This window comes from Tauraco erythrolophus, chromosome 6 (genome assembly GCF_009769465.1).
Source record: "Tauraco erythrolophus isolate bTauEry1 chromosome 6, bTauEry1.pri, whole genome shotgun sequence".
Classification (NCBI taxonomy): Eukaryota; Metazoa; Chordata; class Aves; order Musophagiformes; family Musophagidae; genus Tauraco; species Tauraco erythrolophus.
The window spans coordinates 37,665,565-37,689,806 of NC_141470.1; the positions used below are offsets into that span (position 1 = coordinate 37,665,565).

General features: G+C 39.7%; 1 protein-coding gene across 1 annotated transcript in view; it reads left to right on the plus strand.

Moving 5' to 3' along the window:
- Nucleotides 1–822: 822 nt before the first annotated feature.
- Nucleotides 823–24,242, plus strand: part of LOC147528601 (RAS guanyl-releasing protein 1-like) — a gene marked incomplete at its 3' end in the record, with an annotated part of 35,388 nt that continues 11,968 nt past the window's right edge. The window contains exons 1-2 of the mRNA XM_086613615.1: nt 823–1,004; nt 23,505–23,636. Of these exons, the coding sequence (XP_086469741.1) occupies nt 823–1,004; nt 23,505–23,636 (314 nt within the window). The remainder of the gene's footprint in view (nt 1,005–23,504; nt 23,637–24,242) is intronic.

The window sequence follows — 24,242 nt, forward strand, 5'->3', positions numbered from 1 at the left end:
TCCGTTCGCCAACGCGCTCGCCACCGCCTCGCCCCGGCCCGCCCCGGCCCGGCCCGGCCCCTCGCCGCGCCGGCGGCAGGTCGCGGCGCGGAGCTTGCCCCCCGCGGCCGCCCCGCCCCGCCCCTCCGCCGGCGGTTGGCGAGCCGGCCAATCAGCGCGCGCAGCCACGTAACCGCGGGGGGAGCGCAGGGGCGCGGCCGCGGCCGGTGCCGTTGCCGCTGGCGCGTCGCTGCGCCCGCGGCGCGGGGAGCGGCGGGGCTTCGGCCAGCAGCTTGGCCGCGCTCGTCGCCCTGTCCCGCCCCGGCGCAGCCTTCCCCGGTGTCCCGGTGGCGGCTGTCCTCGGCCAGCGGGCGGGCTACTGTGAGGCACCCGTGCGCGCCAGCGGATCAGCCCGCCGCGGGGAGGGGGCTTGCCCAAAGGGGAGGGACGGGACTGCCCTGCCCTGCCCTGCCGAAGTTGTGCCGTGGAAAAAGTTGCGGCCGCTTTAGAGCCGGGCGGTGCGAGCGGGAGAGAGCGCGTTTCGGTACCTGGTAAATTCAGTGGCTTCAGAGAAGAACAGCCCAGTAGCGCAGTACTTCCTTCTGCCGATAAGATCTTCGCCTGCGCTCGTCACGGGTGGAGGCTGCCGCCGCCGCCGCTGCCCCACTTGAATTGGTTTCAGGCTCCTCCCGAGGCGAGACGGGGAGCGGGGAGAGCGGCGAGGCGGGAGGAGGCGATGCGCGGGGCCGCGCCGTTCCCCCCGGCCTCCCCCGCCCCGCGTAGCCCCGCTCCCTGCGCTGCTGGCAGAGCCGGCCGGGCGGCGGAGCCGCGGCTGACACCGACATGGGAACCTTAGGGAAAAGGAGGAGAAAGCCAGTGAGTTCGCCGTTGCTCGTTTATTCTCTCGATCCCGTCTCCCGCTCCCCGCGGCGGCGGCGGGACGGTGACCCGCTGCGGGCCGGCTGCGGTCCGGGCGTGATCGGCGGCGGCGGGTCTCGGGGCCACACGCCGCCGCGCCCGGGAGCGTGAGGTGCCCGCCCGGGGCGGTGGGGACGGGTGCGATGTGCTGCGGCGGGGGTGGCGGGGGCTTCCATGGGGCGCGGGGGCGGCAGTCCGGGCGGCTGGGCTCCGCCGGGGCCGGCCGAGGCCCTCCCGGGTGGGAGAGAGCGGGGGGAAGAAGTGCGGGAGGGGTGCGGGAGGGGAGGATTTTGTCTCACTCTTTGAGCGCAAGTGTGCGCGGGCGGGTCGGTCAGCGCGGGCTGGAAAGAGCCTCGTGTTACGGCCCAGGGGTGACGGCTGAGCCGGGGGGCCAGCTCGGCCCTCGCCCCGGCTCCGGCGACCTGCGGCAACCGCCGTGGGGGCGCCCAGCGAGGAGCTGCGGACGGGCCCGGGGAGCCAGGCTGACCGCTCCTCGCCGGGGGAAGCGGCACCTGCCCGGTGTGGGTTCGGGAGCTGATGGTCGATTTGTTTGTGGCCAAACAGCGCGCAAGTGGCGATGCGGGGTGCTAGCCCCTCTTCTGGGCCGACCCCAGCCCAGCTTTAATCTATTTTCATGTCAGGAAACTCCTGCAAGGGGATCTGTTCTGAGGAATGGTTACTTCCTGCGTGTCACAGGCTGAGTTTTGCCTGTCCGGTGTCGCTGGGTTCGGCCACAGCGCAACTGTAACTTTTTTTGGGGTGTGGATGCTTTAGTTTTTCTACACTCTGTTGCCAAGACCTAAAATATCCTCTGCTGTAACTCCCACTTTACTACTACTGTGTTGCTGCTAGGATCTTCTGCCCTGTGTTGAAGAGGCACTGGAATAAAGTTAGGAGAGGGGTGTAGACCTTGTACAAAGGAAAACCCCTGCAGCTGATCAGGCCCTTGCTCTTTTTATATGAGAACAGGAAGTCGGATCACAACGCTAAGAGGGAAATTTAGAGAACGGGGGAAGGAAAGAGAACCTTCTTTGCGTAGCCACTGTCAGCTTAACCATGGAGGAGCTGAGTGATGGTCACTACCTCTGCAAGGTCAGGCCTGTACTTTCCTGACCTTGAAATGAGGAGGCGTGGGGTCAGCGTTGGGTTATAAGTGACATCACGTGCAGTTTTCGTGGCTTTCCCAGCATTCAAATGAGACAGAAATTTAATATAAGGCTTGGAATTCACAGGGATGAGAGAGGGTCCAGTCTGTCTTCAGCAGGTGTGCATATTTCAGTCTTCATCAGGAGTGCTTATACAGGAGTGTTGGTGTCTTTACCTTCCTATCGTATGTAATATGCACATCTGATAAATTTCTATGCCTTTTCTTCCCAGGACTATCAGTTTGTTAATAAAGTCTGGCAGGGTGTTCCAAGAAAAGTTGAATGAAAGCTGAAGGTGGCATCTTAAAGATGCTGGAGTCACTTGTTTAGGAAGACTGTGGGGAGTGTAATTGTTCCTGAAATAAACCCAAATTTTATTGAAAAAGCAGTGGTTATTGCCCTTCTGTGAACTGTATGGTTATACTCTCAAGTCAGATTTTGAAGTGGTTCATGTTATTTGCAGGGTAAAAATGTTTCAGCACTTTTCATCAATACAATATTGTATGTATTTACTGTTTCATACAGAATTATGAACTTGCATGGAAACAATGAGCAGCCTTTAATATTATCTGTAAACATACGCATTCTTGAAATCTAAGGTATTCTATGATCAAAATACAAGCCTAAACTAGATACGTGCTTTACTTGATCTCTTTTACCTTTATTACTAAAGACATCAATTTAGTCATGTACTGCCATTTTAAAACAACTTAGTAGGAAATAATAGTATAGAATGGAGGCAAATCATTTTTTTTTTTTTAATAGTGAAATACTCCACTCTAAAGTTGCACTGATACTAGGTTTACTTAATTGTGATTTTCCAAATGAAATTAATAAAGCTAGTCTGGTGTTTTCCAACATGTGTATATTTGATTACAGTTATGATTGTTTTCTTGTTTACCTTTGGTGGGCAAACAAATATGTGGTGGTAGATTACTGCGTAACAGTATTCCTGTTACATAGTTTGAGGGGTTTTATGCTTGTGCTGAAATGGTAATGTAACATTAACTCCCCAGTAGGAAAACAAGCTTTCTGTATCTTGACAGATCATTCAAGCAGCTCTATAACTGTGTGCTCCATAATCACATTTAGCAGAAAAAAAAAAAAAAAGAAAAAAGAAGAAAAAAAAATCACCTACTGAGCAGTCTCTTTGGTGTACGTATTAAGTGGGAGGGTTATGTCTTTCAGCATCCCTAGCTACCGGGAGTTAATTGTCCTTTAAATCTCTCCTCCTTTCCAGACAGTGTAAAATTTCCACTCGATCTTCTCATATTTACTTCACTGTTGTGCTTTCTTTTAGGCAACCCGCACAAGCATGCAGCACTGCCCCTGAATCAGCGCTTGAGCTGAAGCAGATCAGTCATAGTCCCAGCCTTTCAAATCTTACCCAGGTGACGATGTGCCGTTGGGGCACTTAGCCAAGGGGGCCACTTTGGAAGATCTTCTTGAAACCTGCATTCAGTCTTTTGGTGAGTGTCTGGAGGTTTTAAAATCGTATTAATTTGTTTCTGTCCCTGGCTAGGTTAGGCCACTTACTAGTGAATTACATTGATTTATTAGTAGAGCAGAAAGGTGTAACTGAGAATTTTCTATGCTGTACGTGACTGCATATTTTTCTACGTTTTTGGGTCTCTTTATGCGTATGGTGTAATATATGCTGAGAGATTAGCGTGACTACTGCTTTTTCTTCAGAGAATAAGACAAATGTCAGTCATCTGTACTTCTATGTGTGTTTTTTGTTGTTCCTTCAAGCAACAGTTTGGTAAATGTTAGCAAAGTAATCATTATATTTTTGCATATTGTAGTATATTCTCATAATGTGTGTAAACAGTGTGTTTACTGTAAACGTTTTGAAATGAGCAGGGCTATTTTTAAACTAGGTGAAATAACATTGGATGCTTCTTGCATATCAGTATGGATTCACAGTGATTTTCTACAAAAGAGAAGGAATCCAAACAAAAATCACAACTGTATACCTTTTTGAGCCTATCAGTTATCCGTTTGTCTTTTTACAATAGAATGGTAATATGTGGAAGCATGACTGTTGCATGAGACCTATATCCGTAGTTTCCTTTTCCAACTTTTTCATTAGTAAATGTGTTTATTTTTTATTAAAATATGTTAGTACTGTAGGTGCTCAAAATGATTCTGAATAATTTACTTGTAAGTAATGTACTTGTTTGTTTGATGCTGTGCCTTTCAGTGCTATGAGCTATTCCGAAAGCACACGTGGCAGTCTTAGTTGTAGAGTAGTCCTCACGACATAATTGTACTTGAATACCGACTAAGCACTAAAATAATTAACCTATATAGTTAAATAGTAACACATAGTGCTGATCTAGTGATACAGCACATAAATACTGTATAAACAATGACTAATCTTTCACGTTCATTGGAAATGCTTTTTTTTTTTTTTAACTTTAAAGCCTTCTAATCAGCATGTGCAGAGAAACGTGTGTCTGAGAAACATGTAATTGTCAGTAACATTTTCCTTTTTTTGGCTTCTTTTCTCCTCCATTTAATTATTGTAAAGAACATATCCACTGAACTGCTCTAAAGCCCTAATTCCTAGACAGTTGTCGATTTATACTTTTATTTTGGTTCACTGGGAGTGAGATAAGACATATAAAGCGCATGTAATACCTTCATACAGTTTTACTATTGTGACTACTTGACCTCTATTAATGTGTTCGTATTTTAATGAAAACAGGTATTGTAAATGTAACATGAAAATCTAGTAAAATGATTACGGTGATTGGTTTCAAGTAGTCTGGGTGAAACCGAATGGGAGATTATTGTTGGCGTAGTTATTTTAATACTTTTTTAATACTGTATGTATATCATCATACTCATGCTTATGTGTTCTCAGATTCCTGGGCATGCATGTATTATAAGGACTAAGGTCACAAAGAAAAGCAAGTGTACCTGTCTAGTTCAGCTGTATATGCATGTGAATCTTTCTGAAGCATTTCCTACTTCAGGTAGAAGATTTACCATAGTCCACTAAATAGGGTTTTCTTGAACCTTGACGAGTGGTACATAGGTTTAGCAAAGTGAATTGTAGTGCGTCTGCAAACATAATCTTAAACTCACTGAGCGCTGCTAGAATTATGATGTATGCTGCAGAAGTTTAGACTCTTCATTCGGCAATTTGTAGTAGTTTCTATATTTGTACATCTTCTATGACATTACGCATGTTTTTAAGCTGTGTTGGAATTTCCCAGTAGGGTATTTAAATAAATTGTAAAGTGCAACTGTTAAAACCATAGATAACCTACATAACGAAGTTCCTTAAAGAAGGTTCTTGTAGCTACCAACAAAAACACTGTGAAAAATTCATTCACATCGTTGTACCAAAAAAAAAAAAAAAGCAATGAAAAAAACTTTAATCTGGGAGTTTGAGAAGGGGTGGGGGTAGGGAGAAAAATAGTGAGTAAAAATGCGTAGTTGCTCAATCACTCGGGTTACTTGTAATCATTCCGCAAGTTTCTTCCCGTGCGTAGCACTAAAGTAAAGCTATTACGCTGTACTCTAATAGTTCTGTTCAGACTGAGGTTGTATCTTCAATCTCAGATATGCTGACCTATAATATTTTGTATATTATTCTAAAAATTCATTATTGTGATCTGAGCAAGTTTTATTTCAATATTATAAACAGAGAAACCCCCAAGACATAAGCACATATTTCCTTTGTATGTTTTAAGTTTACTTTCTGGAAAAAGCCTTCGATTCCTTGGCTGTTTAGGGTTAAGGAGAGCAATAGGTGGTAGACAGCGATGATGATGTGTTACGTTTCAGAATATATACTGCATCATGTTAATGTTATACTGCACTTGCTAACATTATGAATAGAGTTACAAATACAATTCCTATATAAAGTATGCAGCTGAATTTATGTTCTTGGGCTCAATTATACAAGTTTGGAAAAAGAAAATAATGTCTAAAAAAGGCTGCTGTCAGCAATGGTATGTAAGGGGAAGTTGGCAGCTTTTTACCATACATGCAGAGAATATACGTGAAGGTTTAACCAAGCAGGTATTAAGAATTAGTGCACACTTGCAGCGGTGAAGAAGACAAGTACAAGTTACTTATCTTACAGTATAGATAAGGAGGAACAAATGAGAAAGGAGGATATACTAAGTTGAAGTTAAGAGTGAGGAGGCTAAGCTTGTCACAGTGTTCTAAATGGATTCCAGGATGTTTTGTAGAAAGACAAGTTTTGTCCAGAAAGCTAAGCTAATCCAAAACCTGTGCTAAGGAGGCAAGGAATAAAGATGTATCTTGGAGTTAGTGATATATCTGTAGGTCTACAACAGTGCTGGGCAAAAGATGATGCTAGAAGTAGACAGAACAGTATGAATTACAAATAGTGGTGGTTGTACCTGCTAATTCCAAAAGTAAAAGTTAGGAGGCCTTTTGTTTCTTTTTTTCTTTAGAAAAGACCAAAAGCTTATTCAGTGTAATTAACTTCAACATCTACTTTGGGATGATTCCTGTGTATTCTTTCACCTCTCAAATTTGGTCTTTGGCTTGAACTGATGAATGATAGGCATGTGCTTTAGAGACAGAACAGTGAGGGTCATATGAGGTATGTGAAGTCATGTAGATGATCACTACCTCTGAGAGATCAGCATTACGCCGGTGTTTATTCAATAGCATGATGAGAAGGAGATGCTGAAATTAGAGGTTTCTTCAAGTTCCATGAAAGGTTGCATAAGGATGAGTAAGATAAATCATTCTGCAAATGAATTGCCCCAAAGTAAAGGCAACAGAAAAGGACATAAGCTAGAGCAAGAGTTCAAGAAAAATAGCATGATGAGAGATCAAAGGCAGGAGATGTTTTAGGAATATTGGTCCTGAGCTTAGGAGATTTGTAGAGACTTGAAACTGCCCTCATCAGTTTAAAGATAAGAGATTTGGTTATATATGACAGTGATTCAAAACCTGTTCTACATGGCTTGGAAGATCTCTCACCATAAGTAGCTACAGGATGCTGTTACTGCTATGATCTGGATTGACAAGAAGAGCTGTAGAGTGCAAGTAAATGCATCACATGTGATTGCCTCAGAAAAGAGGTGGAAGGTAGCATATAACTGGAGCAGACAATAACTTTAAAAAACAAAAAAGTGATTGTGTGGAAAAAAAGAGAAGTCAGTAGGGAAGTGGAGGAAAAGAGAAATCAAAGAAGGGAGGAGAGTGCATAGAGACGAAAAGCAGCAGGTAGGGTAAAATGATTGAAAAGACTAGAAAATGCAGAGACTGTAGAAAGGTTAAATTCAGTGAAACCTCTCCATCAGAGAGGTTAATTCTGAGCAGAAAGATCATAAAGAGAAAATTGAAGGTAGATGTTCTATTGGCAACAAGGTGGCTGAAGTGATGAGTTCAGGGAAGCAAAGAAGTAATTAATAGATCTTGGCTTGGAACATGATGGCTTCAGAAGGGAGATAATTTATTCTGGAGGAAATCTTCATTAGTGACTGTGATCCTGGAGTGGAATTGTAAGTAGAACAGTGCCTTTAACCTTTTGCATCTGTGTTTTTCCTTTATATAGTATATAAAATGCCTGTAAAAGAATGTACTTTTGACTGGCAGACAGTTCTCTGGAAGTCAATACAGCTTTGTCTCCTACATTGTTGCTAGTTGTAAAGATGCTTATTCTGTCAGCTTTGTTGAAACCAACAGAGTAGGATCTAGTTTGCTGGTCCATGGCCATATTGACTACTTAATGCTGACCGTTCAGTAGAACACAGGAAGCATATGCTTAGTAGCACAGCCCGAGGTTTTGCTAGTTCTTCTTATAGTAATATAGTGATATCTTCTATATAGTTTGAGTGTGCTTTTTTTTTTTTAAAACAAATACACTTTTCAAAGATTTGATGAGCTCATTTAACATGTATTCAAGCTTACAGACCATGTAGGGTCAGAGGGCCTTTTCCTTGGCCACACAAAACATTTGTTTAAATTGTTTTTACAAGTGTTTAAAAACTCTGTTGCAATTGGGACAAAACATATCTTCAGCATAGTGTGTCAATTTGCTATCTCCCCGCTTTGTCTGCAGTAAAATCCTGAAAGGTTACTTAGAACTACCTAACAAACAATTCCAAGAGTGTACTTGAAAATCGGGATTTATACAAACACTTGTGTCTTCCTAAAAACATTGGAGGGTCATTTAAGAGCTGAGAAATCCCTAAGATCTCAAAATTTTAATGTTATGAAGGCAATTCTGTCCTTAACCTTTGAGTGCGAGATCCTACTCGTTCGCCTCTTACATTGGAGTACTGAAAGCCTGTTTACTGTAGCACACAGATGGCCTACGCTTGTCCTACAATTGAAACACTTCAGTTACTGCTGGACAAGGTGAGTGTTGGAAAAAAAGAAAAGCACGAAACGTCATCTTTAAATGTATGTCACCATGCAGTGTCCCTATGTCTGATTTCTTAAGTAAAGGGCTTTAGGAAAGCAACGGAAATATTTCCCAGAGCACGTAGCATAATTCTTTGTGGAACCTCAGCCATTGATAAACCGTTTGCAGTGGAGTTAGTTGCTTATACTGCTATGTTAATCTTCAATAAGAAAAAATAATTAAAATAAGATTTAAACCCATGGCTACTACTTTTTCAAAGAAGTTAAAAATCATGACTTCAAAGATTAGCAATGTTCTTAATAGAATTTATGTGAACTTAGTGCAATTTGCAACTTTTAATGGTCATAATACTCTTAGACAGCTAAGTCTAAGAGTAAGTTGTGATGTAAATTGTTCTGTAGAGTCTGATCAGTAGTAAACTAGCTTATTGCCTCAATGTGTGGTAAAGTGAGATGTTTGTAAACAAACCTTACAAATTCTGTAAACCACTTCCAGACTGATCTGGATGAAAGATTCCATGAAATTGTTTTGATAGAAATCAGGAATCTGGCAAAGGTGCTGATTGCCTCTTAGGTGCTAGCTGCCTAGAACCGTACATGTTAGTCATAGTTAAAATTTTCTAGAATAAAAATAACTACATTAGCAGAGCTGTCTAGTTCTGTGAACTGGTAATATTTTTATAGCTCACTTTTGTGTCAATATCATGCAAAAATGTATTGAGTCTTAGAAATTCTTTCAGAGCCAGGTAAGTATTGCCTCTGTTTTACAAACAATGAAACAGACAGGTTACAGTTCACTCATTAGGATAACCATAGCCATCTTCTCCTCTAAAATGCAGAAAATCTGAAAGTTTTATCCAGTTTTCCCCCTTTCAGTTTATCTAGAAATATCCACTCTGCTTTTAACATAAGTACGTTTTTCCAGTCTATCTAAAACATACAATAACTGGTAAAACAATTGCAGTTCAAGTACTGAGTTTATCTTTATCCCTTTGCCAAATTTACCAGATAGAAAATTCTGGCATAGAATTCTGACTCAAAAGCAGTTACATCTTTCAAGGCATATGCACACCCACAGAAGGCAACTTTGGTCATTTGCTTTTTTCTGTTAGGTTTGCCTGAACAGTCATTTGCTTTTTATCTCATGCTCCTTAAACTTGCAGCGTCCCAGCCCTTGCCCCTGAAGTCTAGGCTGAATGTTGAGATCTCCAGAACTGCCAAAAGTAGTTAAAGTTTCTTCACGGTGTTGTTCTGGATTAAAATGTTGTTGATCATTTTGTGTTGAGTAATCTGGGTGAGATTTGGTCAAATACAGTACAGAAACCTTAGTATTGCTTGGCAACAGAAGCTAAATTAATGATCAATTAATGACATTGTGGAAACAGAAGAGTCATTACTGCACTGTAGAATGCATGACACTGTGGGAACAGAAGAGTAGTTACTGCTCTGGAGAATACTAAGTGCTGTTTAGCTAACTATTAAAGTTAATTGTCATTGTACCAAAACGAAAATAGTTTCTTTTTTAACCTGATGTCTGTGGAAAAAATGTTCCCGAAGAGAAGAAACTTCAGATGTCTTTATGTATATTTTAAAGTTCTATTTAGCTAATTTGACTTCAGTCTTTTCAATATAATTTTACAAAGTCGAGAAATAAGTGATAAAAGAAAATGGAGAAAACTTAAACTTCTTGCTTTACAGTCTCTCATTTACTTGTATTTACCACAGGGGTATGACAGAAAATTCTGTCTTCATACCCCTCAATCTAACTTCAGAAAAAACAATATAACTTTTATTTAACAATGCAAAAAAACTTAGCTAGTAATAGGAAATCCTGAGAACGAGTATGAATAGTCTTTCTTCTCAATCTTGGTAGGAAGTTGAAGCAAGAAATAAGTCACTTGTCTTTAGGCTTCCCATGTATTTTGCTTTGTATGTATTTGTGTTGCTTTAGTCTGAAGTCTTCAGTGTTTTGGTGTGTATTGCCACGTGTGAAGACATATTTTTGTATTGCTTTTTTTAAAGTCTGAAGAAGAAGGGGCTTCCCTTAGTTATGTAGTTCAGTAAATCTTTCTGTTATGCAGGACAGGCTGGAGATTAAAGCTAAGATGCTTTGTAAACATGATACCACTGTTTTTCCCCCATACTGAGGTAAGAAGGTGCAAGTGCAACAACTGGCAAAAGGCAAAGGTAAGAGAGTACCTGCTGGGAGCTATTAAGATTACACTTGTGTTGGAGATGGCGTTAGGAATCCCCAAACACTGTAGTTCTAATACTCAAGTGTATGTAGAGGTCATGTTAAGAAAAATTCTGTGCCTTGTGCTACATCTATTGTGATGAAAGATCATTTTAGAGATATAACATAATATTTTTCTTTTGAAATACGAACTCTGGCAGAGAACAACAGTGTGAGAAGGTCAAGAGCTTCTTTTCCTTTTTAACCATTACTTTTTTTTTGAAAAAGATTCACCTTCAAAATATTCACTCTTGGTATGGGTGAGATTGTAATCTCCCTTCCTCCAGGAGAACCAGTTATGTTTAATGTCAATCTCAGTATGTAGTTGCTACTCTTTTTAAAAGTATACATTAAAAAAAAAAAAGTACTCATTTAGGTTGAATAACAGAAAATAATCAGATACCTTTATTAGTAACATTAAGAATACCCTGCAACACAAGACTCTTGTTCTGTGATAAACCATCTGACACAATAGGGCCAATAAAAAGGTTACACTTGAACACATTACAGAATGTTTCTCTCATGAAAATTTGGCATACTGCAGCTAGCTTGATCAGCAATGGAAAGCTGCTTCTGTATGCAGATATTTGATAGTGCTGCCTGGTGATTAGGTATGTTTTAAGTTTGGAGTGAGGCTGCGGGGTTTTTTGAAACTTTGGTTCTTCTGGTCATGATTGAACAAGTTATGTTCAGTCCTAAGGATGAACTGTTTGTGTTTAACCCTGACCTTCAGCCAAGCACCACACAGCTGCTCACTTACCACACCTCAGTGGGATGAGGGAGAGAATGGGAGGGTTAAAGCGAGAACAACTCATGGGAATGAGATAAGACCGTTTTAAGTTTAAAAAAAAACAAAAAAAACCCCCCAACAACAACAACCTAAACAACGGAGAAAAACATGTGATGTGAAAACCCCGAATTGCTCATCACCAGCCGACCGATGCCAGCACAGTCCCTGAACAGCGACAGTCCTGGGAACTTACACCCAGTTCTATTGGTGAGCATGACATGATATGGTGTGGAGTATCCCTTGGTCAGTTGGGGTCAGCTGTCCTGGCTGTGGCCTCCTAGTTCTTGCCCACCCCCAGCTACTTGCTGGTGGGCAGTGTGAGAAGGCACGCCCAACTGCTGTGTTAGAACGTAGTTTGTCACAGCATCTGTAAATGCTAATTCCAGAGATATATCTAGAAGTTAGAGCAAAGACTAGGAAGCTGAGGTATGTAAGAGAAGGAAAACCTGAAACAGTAAGTCAAAATATTAGAGCAGGAGCAGAGTTGGAGTATGCATCAGGAGTGAAAATTACGGCTAGGAACTGGGATCTAAGCGATCTGCAACATCTTCAAGTCCCTAAGAGGAAAGCAGCTTGGTGTGTGCTAGTTAAAGTTTGAACCTTTGGATGGGGCTGTGCTTCCGTGGATCTGATGACTGACTACTCCAGGATCAATCATGCGGTTAGAGAGAAGCTTATTATAAAACACTGCAATTCTGGGATGAAAGTGCTAAGCATGCAGCTGGGTTCAGTGGTCAACTAGTGATACTGGCCTCAGAAGTTCTGATTCTGGTCAAGGAGTCTCATCTGACTTATCCATCAGTGCTTACACCAGCACAGCTCTGTTGCCAGGCATACACCTGAATTATTCAGGAGTTGCCTGCACCTCTAAAGCTGCACGTGGCTCCAGTATCATGATTTAACGCTTTGAAAAAATCTCAAATGCTCAAAGTATGTTTTGTAGGCTTTAGAGAAGAAGACTATTTGATTAAAAAGTTCTCATCTAAATTTGTTAAAATCAATATTTAAACATGCAGTAGAACAATGTATGGGTGGGTGTTAACTTTTTATCTTGTTCTGTGTACTTGATCGAATTTCCAAGGCTAATGGAATGCTTTCCACCCACATTTCATTTGGTTCTCTCGAAGTACCTTTTAATTTCTCAAAATCATCCCATTTCCCCTTGACAAGAGCTTTTATCTTGTTTTCATTTCAAAGAATTACCCACCCGAGCTCTTTCTGTAAGATGTAGCTTTCCAAAAGCTGTTTCTGAGAGAGGGTAATGGCTTTCCCTTGAGGTTTTTCTCCCCTAATGTTCCCTACCCTCACACAGAACAGTCTTATTATCCTTTTGGATGCATATTAGACTCACTCGGTCTTGGATATATCTGCATTGTTAATGAGTACTTGAACAGCAGTGGGTTCCCCTCTCTTCTGTAGGAGTTTGAAGGGAGAAGTTAGACTTGGAGAAACATCCAGTTTATAGGGTTTCTTCCAACATCTGTGTTTACTTGGCTTGTTTAGGGTTTTGTTGGTGCAGGAATGATCACAAAGTAGTATGATCTTTCCTCTCTGGAAAATACTGATTTGTTCTCGTTTTAATTTTGGAATTTTTCTTCTTAAGACCAATTACTTGTGTAAATAAATTTATGCATGACTCACTCAATAGTTACAATCATGTATGGACAATAAGCCACTTTAAAAAAAACCAACTAAACTTTAGCGCAATTCCCTGAGTATTTTGATGCTGTCTGCTAAACATTATATCATTCTTGTTGCATGAGGGAGAGCACCACCGTCCTGTATGGAATTAAAATGTAAGCTGGAGAGCTCAAGTCTTCACCTGCTTTCTGCTGCAGCTAAAATTAAAACAATAATTCTTTTACCTAATTAACGTGTCATCTTTGGAAGGACATTAATTAATGTAAGGACTTAATTAAAGTTATGTTATTTCTGAACGATATTAAGCACTTAAAATAATGATCTGAAATAAAGAAAAATTCACTAAGGACAAGTACGAAGTTCTGCCGTAGGGTAATCCGTTGTAAAAACAGTACAGTAAAGTCCTTGATATACGGCATTTCTTCAGAAAAGGATCTGAATGTGAAGATAAATTTTAAAACTGAAAATGGTTTAATGTTATTGTACCACTGCAGAAACTGTAGGGAGATAAGTGCATGCATAGAGGGATGTGTGTGCTTATTTTGATTTTTTTATATATATACATTATATACATACATTTACATATTAAAAATGTATATAAAGGTATTATGTACAGGATATTAAAAATAATGTTCTAACTTTGATGCTAAGATCTCTTCTGGAGTACTGTATTCAGGTTTGCCTCATAAAGGTACAAGCTGCAAAAAGGGTTCAGAAAAGAACATCAAAGTTGACGAGAGATCTAGAAAACCTGGCTTCTCAGGAAAGAAATTGGCAAATTTAGTGTTTCCCTGCTCAGAAAAGAGATGAGGGAAAAATCCTTAAATAGAGAAGATATATTGATCAGGAAAGAGTATGTTTTTTTCTGTCTGCGGAGGGCCACGAGTAAGGGGCTTAAGCTGCCTACGTTGCCCTCTGAAGTCTTGGATAAGACAGTAAGGGAGAACTCTCTAATGATGGAGATACTCGAGTGCTGGAATAAGTCACCTACAGAGGCTGTGAAATCCTCATTGCGTAGAATTTTAACTAACAAATTTAACTGGTGTGAATCATACTGGCTTCGAGAAAGCTGGTTCTGCATGACGCAGGAGAATAGAGTACCTTAGCTCCTAGCCTGACTTTCTGCCTTCAAGTGAGCTTTCAGCTGTCATTACAAAATAAAAGCTATTTCTAACTCAAAATGTAAACACCATAGTTTAAGTTGAATCTGCTTGCCGATCCTCAATGGTGGTGTCATAAACGATGAGCAAGATGGTGCCACCTTATGAATCCGATTTGACCACATGTGATCAATTTAATGAAGAGAGTTAGACTACCACTGTATGGGATACCAAATTACAACACTACAGTAATAAGCCTGTAGTAGAAGATTACTATATGTTGCATAAGTTTTAAGCTGAAGGGCAACAAAGTGTTTCCTATTTGTGAAGGGAATTTCCAGGAACTATCCGTGAAATCATGAAATATTTAATTCAATTTTGGTTGCTTCTAGCCATTATAAGGTTTTTTGTAGTACTGCACCTCCATGTGGAGCAGAGGCATTGACTTATGACAGTTTCAATTCAGTTACTAAACACTGGCAGGTACTCCCACATGTACCTTCATATTTCATGCATGTCTGTATGTTTCATCCATGTCTTTGAGACCTTAAGAACATCAGTTCCCCCAGTTTTCAAATCACATGCTGCTTTAATAATCTTTGCAGACATTTATAACATCATCTTTACACCACCAGAAAAAAAAAACACTTTGCAGAAATCTTGAAGAATTCTATGTAGCACATCAGTATAGCGACCCACAACTTTCAGCTTTGCACTAGTACGACCGCCTGGCAGTTGCTTGATGCTTTCTTACATTACATTGGTTTTGGTGCTACTTTTTGATAACCAATGGAAGACTTAAGGGAGTTTACAAGATGTTGTTCAAGTTCTTAGTAGCTTAGTTCACTGATCACGTGATATCAGTGCTCTGTGATTCACTTCTGATTTGTTTCAAGTTGTACACTAGGTGATAGAGTTGGAACCTGCTATGAAATAAAGACAATTCTTATGAAATAAGGTCTCTTAGACCTAGAAAAGCTAACTTTTCTTTCTGCAAATTCAGTTCTGTTAAGACATCCTTGTGTTCTTCCTGTTGCCTTCTCATTGCACTCCTGAGTGGGAAGGTCTTTGTACAACAACCTGCCTATTGTACATATTCTTTCTGTAAGTGTATTTACCACAGACCTGGTGGCTGTCAAGACCTGGTAATAAAAGCAGGCAGTTTGTTCTGAAAGCCTGGCTTACTGTTTTTGAGTACTTTCTCTTCAAACTACTCTAGGAAAAAGTGATAATTTGGATATTTCTAAGTCGCGAATTACAGGGAGCCACCATCATGCAACAGAGTGGCTGGTGGGCCTAGATTGGGACGTTCTTACCCTTGTGTCTTCTGAGTCTCACATATGCAATGGAAATTTTGTAGTTGTAATTTTTATTGGCTTTGTGTTTCTACATAGATAGTAAAATATTTAGCCCTAAATGTCTTTGTGCTTTCACTCATGTAGTTAAATACTGGAAAAGAATTTTCAACTCCTGCTTCCTTGTTTATTTCAAAGAATATTTATTAAAGCATCTTAGTATGATAAAGCTATTTATAAGAGGAAAAGCATGTAACCAGTGAGTTATCTGTATTTTGCAGCAGTGAAACAAAGCTAAGGCTTATGCAGTATTTTGCAGCTTTCTTTAAGGTAAATTGACTAGCTGAAACACACCCTTTCCACTTTATTTAGTGTTCACTTAGTGGTTTTTGCTCAGCAGGGTGTGTGGTTAGAAACAGGTATACAAACGGAAATGAAAATGAGTCTCAAAGTTTTAAAACAAACTGCTGGAGGTTCAAGAGAATGCGGCAGAGGTATTCAGAGACACTCTTGCAACAGAGTCAGGAAAGCCCTCTGATTTGCTCCACCGTTTGCACGAAGATCGTTTACGATAACTTTTGTTACTTCCTTACATAGAGCTATGTGTAGCAGGTTAGCTCTCCAAAAAGAAGTGACCTGGTAGTCAGAGATGCGAAAAACCCAATGACAGTCCTGAAACTGAGACTGAGCTGGAGTTTGCTCTCACCTAAGGCCGTTTTTACCAGTTAACTCCATGGATTTTGTTGTGAATTACAAATTTGTGAAGTACAAATTGAAAGAGGAATCAGACTAAATGGTTTTCTTTTCAGTAACATTTGCTGTGTCATGATGTAAAGTGCTTCCTTTTAAAATTGGACAGAGATGACATTAATATTTGATACTGCATATGTTTGTAAAATCATGTCCTGCTACAGTTCAATGCAGGCTTGCTGTCAGCGCTGAACTGTTACTGGGAACCTTAAGATTTTTTGCTGCAGAGTGTTTATGCTGGTTTTCAAACCATCACTAATACACGTTTGTCTTTGTGGAGATGAGCCTTTAGTTGAATGAGACAATGGATAGCACAAACGTCGTACTGCTTTGATGTGTGCAAAGTAATTGCGTGTCATCATAATGAAGTCTGTCTGTTGTGAGATAATTAGATCTGGATGTTGTGAAGCATAACTACACTTTTATAGCAAGAAATACCATGTGTTGATCTTATTACTAGTAGGCAAACGTTCTGTTTTCTCTGCATCTTTGTAAAATGGATAAGGTAAAATGCAAAAGAGACCTTCTAGAAGACAGACAAATTCAATCTGGAACCTGTTGCCAGCTGGTACCTCTGTTATGTTATGGCAGAGGATTTTGGAATACGCACAGAGGAGAAGCTGCTCGGAGAAAGTTGTTCGCGGTCTTTGTCAGCTGGAGATCTCTATATTGAGCACTTCTGAAAAGCTAGTGATTTAATTACAGTTGTGTATACTTAATAGTACATGTGCACATAACCATTTTCATCCGAGTTAAGCATGTATTGAACTGCTTTTCTGATTAAATGAGAGCTATTGGATGGAGGCTGTGGCGAATATCAAGATTTGTAAAATGGATGAAAATTGATACAGATCTCTGAGTGCAAGGCCTAAAATATTTTACTCTTCTGAAGACACTGGAAGAGTATAAAACGTGAATACTAAAGGCCTCAATACGTACTGATCCCCTGATGTCCCAGCCTTCCTCTGCAAATTTTCTCCTTCTCTGGCTGAATACTTGCCATTTGCCCTTGTGCATCTGCTGCAATACCCTAGGCATTTTATATCACAGAAAGATCTTTAGGTAATGAGTATGTGAGAACATGAACAAGGATAAACTTCGGTTCATGCTGTAACACTGAGAACTTGTAGTATAAGTCAAAAGGCAGCTCAAGAACTTTTATTTACTTGGGGTATATTCAGCTCTCATTTATGGGGCTGAGGGACAGGCAGACTTTCCCCTTGCCCATGTCGCTGTAGGTAGAATTGCTCCTTACAAGTGTAACTACAGAAAGTAGATTCAGAAAATGGTCTCTTATGTTCGTGTTGAAGATCACCTGATGCATGAAGTTCTCATTCTGGGCTTGATTTGATACTGCTGAGTGGGTTGCTGCATGTTCACATAGACTCTGCCGGAATTTACCAATGAGGATTTTTCTGCTTGTCTTGCCAGAGAGGCTGGCTGCAGTAAGATATTTCAAGACTGCTTGTTGTATTAAGTTTCCTCCAAACAGACTATGCTTTTGCTAGAAGAATGAAGTTACCTGCACCAGGTATATGATGCCCAGCATGTCCCTGCTTTCAAGGCTTCAGTAGGCTTAAAACCAATAACTTGTAAACTACAGGGGTAGTCCGTTCTGAGTCACCTTCCTACTAAACTACATCTGTGCTGCATGAACCAGAGTCAGTCTGTCTGCCAGCTTAAACGAAATTTGGGAAGACGGGAATCTCAAAGAATTGCTTGTGTAGAAGAAAGAAAGAAGAAAGATCGATGCCCACATTGGTGTAGGGGCAGCTGTTGTGAGCCCAGCATTGGTTTGACTTGATCTGCTCTCTGGGCAATCAGCCTGGATTCAGCCACCACATGTATTGCTTTTGTGTAGCCGATAGCTTTAAGCATGAGTGAGGAGATATGGCATTGCTGTGGGGAAGAGAAGGAAAAGGCTTTCAGGGGAGACTATAGTGATGAAGTGCATGAATAGGACTATTGTGGAGTGAAGAATGGAAGAGACAGATTTAGAGGAAATCAGGCTTTATTATTTCTACCAAAGATCCAATGTATTGTTCAAAAGGAAAGGCCTGGGCTCTGGAGGTCTCTCTTCACATTTGGTACCTTCCTGTAGAAGGGTGTGGAAACTCTTGCTCAATGGCTTACATGGATCATATTGTTTTGCAAGTGGACTAAGTTTGATGTTCCTTTTTGGTGTTGTGCAATTTAAAAATGTTTTGGTGGTTCCCCCCTCCCCTCCCCATAGTAGTAGATGCCATTTCATATGCTGCAAATCTGCTGTTTCGCCTACCTCTTCCCTTTTGCCTTATTGTGCATTGCTTCTGTATATTGTTCCTGTTATTTCTATTTTAAGTGATAACTACACTTGTAGAGGACAATGTATTTAAAATTATTCAGAAAGGTAAATTTTATTTTCTGTTTGAAAAAGTGTCTCCCATTCAAGCTACTTGGGTTCTCTCATGGCAGGCTGCAGAAAAATATGTTAGTATTTACAAACGCTTTCAGTACTGTGTTTGTTACAGAAATGGAAACTTTTTTAAACATTCTGCTACATTTGATGTCTTTGATCTTTTCTGAATATGGAAAAAAAAACCACAAGACCCAGAAGATAGATACAGTCTAAAAACCTTCTTCAGGTAAAATCCTTGTAATGACTAATTCAAGAAAATGCGTTGGGACATATAAGTCCAACACTAGGAGCATGCATAGGTTAACCTCTGGGTTTCTGCATACGTTACATCTGATTCCATGCACATCTAGGTATAGATCCTAACCTGTGCATGTACTTTAGTGTTATGTATGTCAGCTGTACAAAAAGCCTCACAAACACTGAAGAATATCAGCATTCTGTTTGGTAAGTTCAGTCATGCCACTGACTGACTGATACGGATCAGTAACTGAATTCTTTTGCTCTGCCATTCTTTAATTTGTTTCAAAGTTACAAGAATTTAAGTGCACTGCTGGGCTGAGAACATTGTGTATAATTATCTGGATACTTTGAGTGCTCTTGAGACACAGCTGCTTTTTTTGCTTGCCTTTTTTTTTTTTTTTTGTGATAGAGGTCTTCCAAATCCTGGTAGTGAAATTAGTTGTTGTTATACAGCTCTCATCAGAAAATCATGCACTTTCTGAGTTAATAAGTAGTTAGTAGTACTATCATGAAATAACGTAGGTGAAGAGGCCTGATTACAATTAGTTATTCTGAAATAGCCTCATGCAGGTTGTTTACCAAGTGTAACAAGATTTCAATATGAATACTCTTTCTTTTTTCAGATTTAGAGGGAAATGCATATCAAACAACCAGCTGCTAAGATAATTCTGGCATGCATCAGTTTATCATTTCCTCTGCAGAAATGCTCCAGAAACTCATTGATCTATATCTTTGTAATATCACTGACTGTTAAGGTAATATTAGATAACTTGACAATTTTGAAATGGGGTAAGTAGAGGATATTTAATCTATGGGTGTATTGCTATTCCACTAATTAAACAATATACTTGTTCTTTACAGTTTTGGTTGTATAGTGTGGTTTTATTTGGTTTAGGGTTGGGATTTTTTGTTTGGTTGGTTGGTTTAGTTTATCATCCACAGACAAAAAGATGAAACACCAATTCAGATTATAAGTAGGATAAATCACCCTCCATTGGCCATGGAGGGAATATCTAGCAGGTCTTAGATTAGTGTAGGCACCTCTATTAGGTACTGTGAACCTGGGCCTAAGTTTCAGATCACTTTCTCTCTCTTTCTGTCTTCCATACAAGTACAAGAACAGAGAACAAAAGTGTAATTTTTGAAAATATTCTGATTGTATCACTTGGAGAAGAAAATTTTCAACAGATATTATTTCTTACTCTCACACTCTAAATTACAGTGCACTGAAATAAATCTTAAGCTTTTCCTTCCTATATGTTCCCTGCCTGGACTCATACGTCAGTTATGAGTGTTACTGGCATATTAGATTTTTCACAATGAAGCTACTAGATCATATTGGCAATATCAGCCTTTCTTAGGAAGTTTTAATTGTTGAATATATTACGTGACTTCTCAGCTTTACAGAATATTTGCTTCTAATTAGATAAGGACAGTACAGGAAGCAGACCTGACATGCTAAGAGCCTCTAGCCAATTTTGGTACAATTTAGTTCAGCTAATTCTTTCTTCCCTCAAACTCTGTGTCTTACTGGTTTTTAAAACCAGCATCATTTACAGCAGAGCTTTCCTGTAGTGTTGCATTCTGACTGTCCTGCTGTTTCTCTAACCACGAGCGTTAGATCAAGTGTGCTAAGCTACAACTGTGGTATGGTGTTGATTATAACTTAGGCTCATGCGCTCTTTGAAAATGGAGGACAGTAATTACTTGCATGTTTCCGAGAATTAACATTTTCTATAATCACAGAAGTGATTCAAACTTTTATCGAACTTACATGTTTTGCAAGCTTGTTTTTTGACTCTGTGTATAGCTCCCTGTAAAGACATTGAAAGGTAAAGACAGTTTTGAATGTATCAGATAGTCTGGGCTCTTGTATTTTTAAAAACCTTGCAAATGTCCCAGTTTCACCGTTTTCCATCCTCTAAATTATGTGGGTGATTTTAGACGATTATGGATGATTTGTAAGCCATCTAACTTCAGACATTCAGTTCTGGGCCCTTCAAAATATTTGGGAACTTATTCAGACCTCACTAGTTCTGTAGTCAGCCTAATTTAAGCGCTTAATATGGGTGCTTAAATTGTGGATGATATATCCCCTCAGTTATGGTAGATTTAGGCTGCAGTTGATGTCAATCAGAGTGTGAGGATTGACAAGGTATTTTCATTAAATTATGTTTTTTAGTGCTGAAAACATGTGTGCAATATACAGCAGAAGAATCAAGATACGCGTAATACATTTTCGAAACAGATTTTCCATGTCTTCAAAAGACATTGGCTACAATATCAAAACATGTTTGATAGACTAAAAATGTGGGTGTTTCTTTCCAGTTACCGCAGCAAGGCAAATGAAAACTGTTGCATAGTTAGAAAGATGAGCTTAGCAAGGAGAGGCATTTCACATTTCCCTCTACCATTGTATACAACTGGTTATGTTTAAAAGAAGACAGCATCTTCTTTAGAAAAGCTCTAGTGAATTGTAATTAACTGAAAAGGATTTCTTCATAAAAGCAGTAATTGGTAAATTTGGTATTACTGTTTTGAATTTTAGTGAGATGTGCATGAGTTTTGTTAGAAATTGTGAGGCATGTTGCAAAGAAACACATGTAGAAAGCAGAATCGTTTCACTACTTAACACTACTCAGTAGCTGGGCGGCTACATCAGTATTACTCATAGTAGTCATATTTACGTTAAACTTTTGCTAGAAATCTTGGGATATACTTTGTATACACTTGTGTAAAACTCTAATCTGACGTTATATGCCATCAGTAGAATGATTTATATTGCTAACAGGTAGGGAACTATCAAGGATGTTACATTTCATATCATGTATGAATGGATGTGGTTTTCCTTAACAGTTTTCTACCTATCTTAATGCTTTAGAAAATAAATCTTCCATGCTGTGTGTAAAGATATGCTATTTTGTGAGGTAAGAATATTCTTGTGTGATAGCTATTAGTCTGCAGCTATCCATGTGCCTGCCGTACATGAGAATGCTTTTGCATATCATAAGCTGACCTTAAAAAGAGAAACAGCTATACTGCTTTAGCTTTTTAAGGTTCACTTTAGCAGCTTTCCCAAAAAGGCCCAGACAGCTTTGTACAAATCCATTGGAGTCAGTGCATGAATTGCTGGGTCACAGTTTTGAACTGAGTCCGTATGAATCCGTATCTTAAACATCAGTGAAAATCAACAGTACTCAGGAATTGGTAGCATTGTGTCTAATGTTATTATGCCAGTCTATTAAAAAAATGAAGTGCAATATTGCACCTGTTTTATATTAAGCAAGGGAAAAAATGCAACTCTGATAATAGATTAGCATATGATATCTCCTTTTTACACAAAATGGGAAATAAGTAGCAACAGGACAGTAATATTTGTTTTAAATGGTGGTGATTTTATTATCTCAAAGCAGATTATTGGTTAGATCAGAAAGCTTTGGTATTATATGTGACCTGGGAATATTTTTGCTTCTAGGCAAATTCATACATTCATGCATCCATAAGAAATGTGCGTTTCCATTTTTCCAACAAGCACAGATTTTTATATGCATGGCTGTCCTGGGTCTGGCTGGGCTGGCGTTAACTTTCTTCATAGCGGCCCCTATGATGCTGTGCTTTGCATCTGTGAGTAAAACACACCAACGTTTTAGCTGTTGCTGAACTGGTTGCGCAGCATCTAGACTTTCTGTTGCTCACTCTGTACCCCCAGGGTGTAGGCTGGGGGTGAGCTTGAGGTTGGGAGGGGACACAGCCAGGACAGCTGCCCTGAACTGACCAAAGGGGTGTTCCATGCTGTACAGCACTGTGCTAAGCAATGGAAACTTGGGGGTAGTCATTCCAAAGTAGCTGTTACTTGGATACCGGCTGGGCATCTTGTGGGAGACGGTGAGTGATTGCCTTTGCGTCACTTGTTTGCTTGGTTGGCTTTTTTCTCTCATTGACTCACACATTTTTCACACTTTTGCCCTTCCTGTTCTCTCCCTCATTCTGCTGCGGGGGAGGGGAAGGAGTGAGTGAGCCCCACCCACTGGGTGGGTGCTTAGTTGCTGGCCAGGGTCAACCCACCACAATGGGTGACATCACATATAGGAACTGAGATACAAAACATTATTGACTGAAACAATTTGAATGCCCAACATAGAAGAGTATAGTTCTCTGAAAATATTTTGTGCATCTGAAACTGAATCACCATTAAACTATTAAATATATTTAATTATAAATTTTTCCTCAGTTAATAGATAAAATTCTGACTAGCATAGTGCGTTTTTTTTTGATGTCCAGACTAAATAATTTCAAGTTTTAAACGAACATATAAAATTATCTAGAGGTTCATGAAGAAAAAATCAGCATGCATATGATCTAGATTTAATGTGAAAGTAGAAATTTTAATATTGAATTTATTGCAAACATATATGTAGTATAGTTCTATAAAGCACTAAGCCAAGTAGTTTCTAATTCATTTTAATACTGAAATTTTGATTTTTGATAAAATCAAGGTAGCCTGCCAAAATCATCTAAAAGCGAGATTTATCCCCTGAAGTTGGTCAAGGATAAATACAACTCATAAACAGAAGCAACTATCTAAATTTCAGCCTTACTGATGTTAGAGCAAAACCTTTATTTTGTGTTTCTGTATTTTCAATGTGCAATAGGTACTGGATTACAGAGTTCTGGGTTATGTTCAAAATGGACTCTAAACTATCCACAACTATGGAAGAATTTCAAGAACTGGTTAGAGCTAATGGTGAGGAGTCACACTGTCGTCTAATTGACACAACTCAAATGTGAGTGCCAAAGTCTCAGTACGCTCGGAAAACAAACATTTGCTCTGAATTTCGTTTATCCAAATATAATGTCTCTCCAGTATAGCAAGATAATAGTCCTACACTGGGTTAATTTTAGTAAGTCATGTGTTATCTGGCCTTAGAAGAGTTATACATCGTTACAGATGAAATAGTTATTACATAGAGGAACAGAATGCCTTTCAAGAATGGCTTAGGTTGAATTTAACTGCTGTGTAGACTCTCTGCTGATTCTCTATGCTAGATGATTTTTACTCTATCCAGGGAACTTAAAAAGTTCGTAGAGGCCTTATAATATTGAAAGATCACTGGGAGTCAGTGAGAAGGAAGACTATATTTTGGTTGGGTAACAGATGAGGTAAAAAAAGTGTATTTATATTTTTAACGCCAAAGGTAAATGAGAATATATAGTTTATTACATTGTCAAACTCTTGATACTATTTTATGTGATTTTAGTTATAAAATTACTTGACCTGTCAGGAATAAATCCTACTACTATGCATCGCATAGTTCTTTCTTAGGAAGAGAACCTTCCTTGTTATATGAGAGTAAGATAGTTCTGCGTAAGATAGTTCTGTGGAGCTGTAT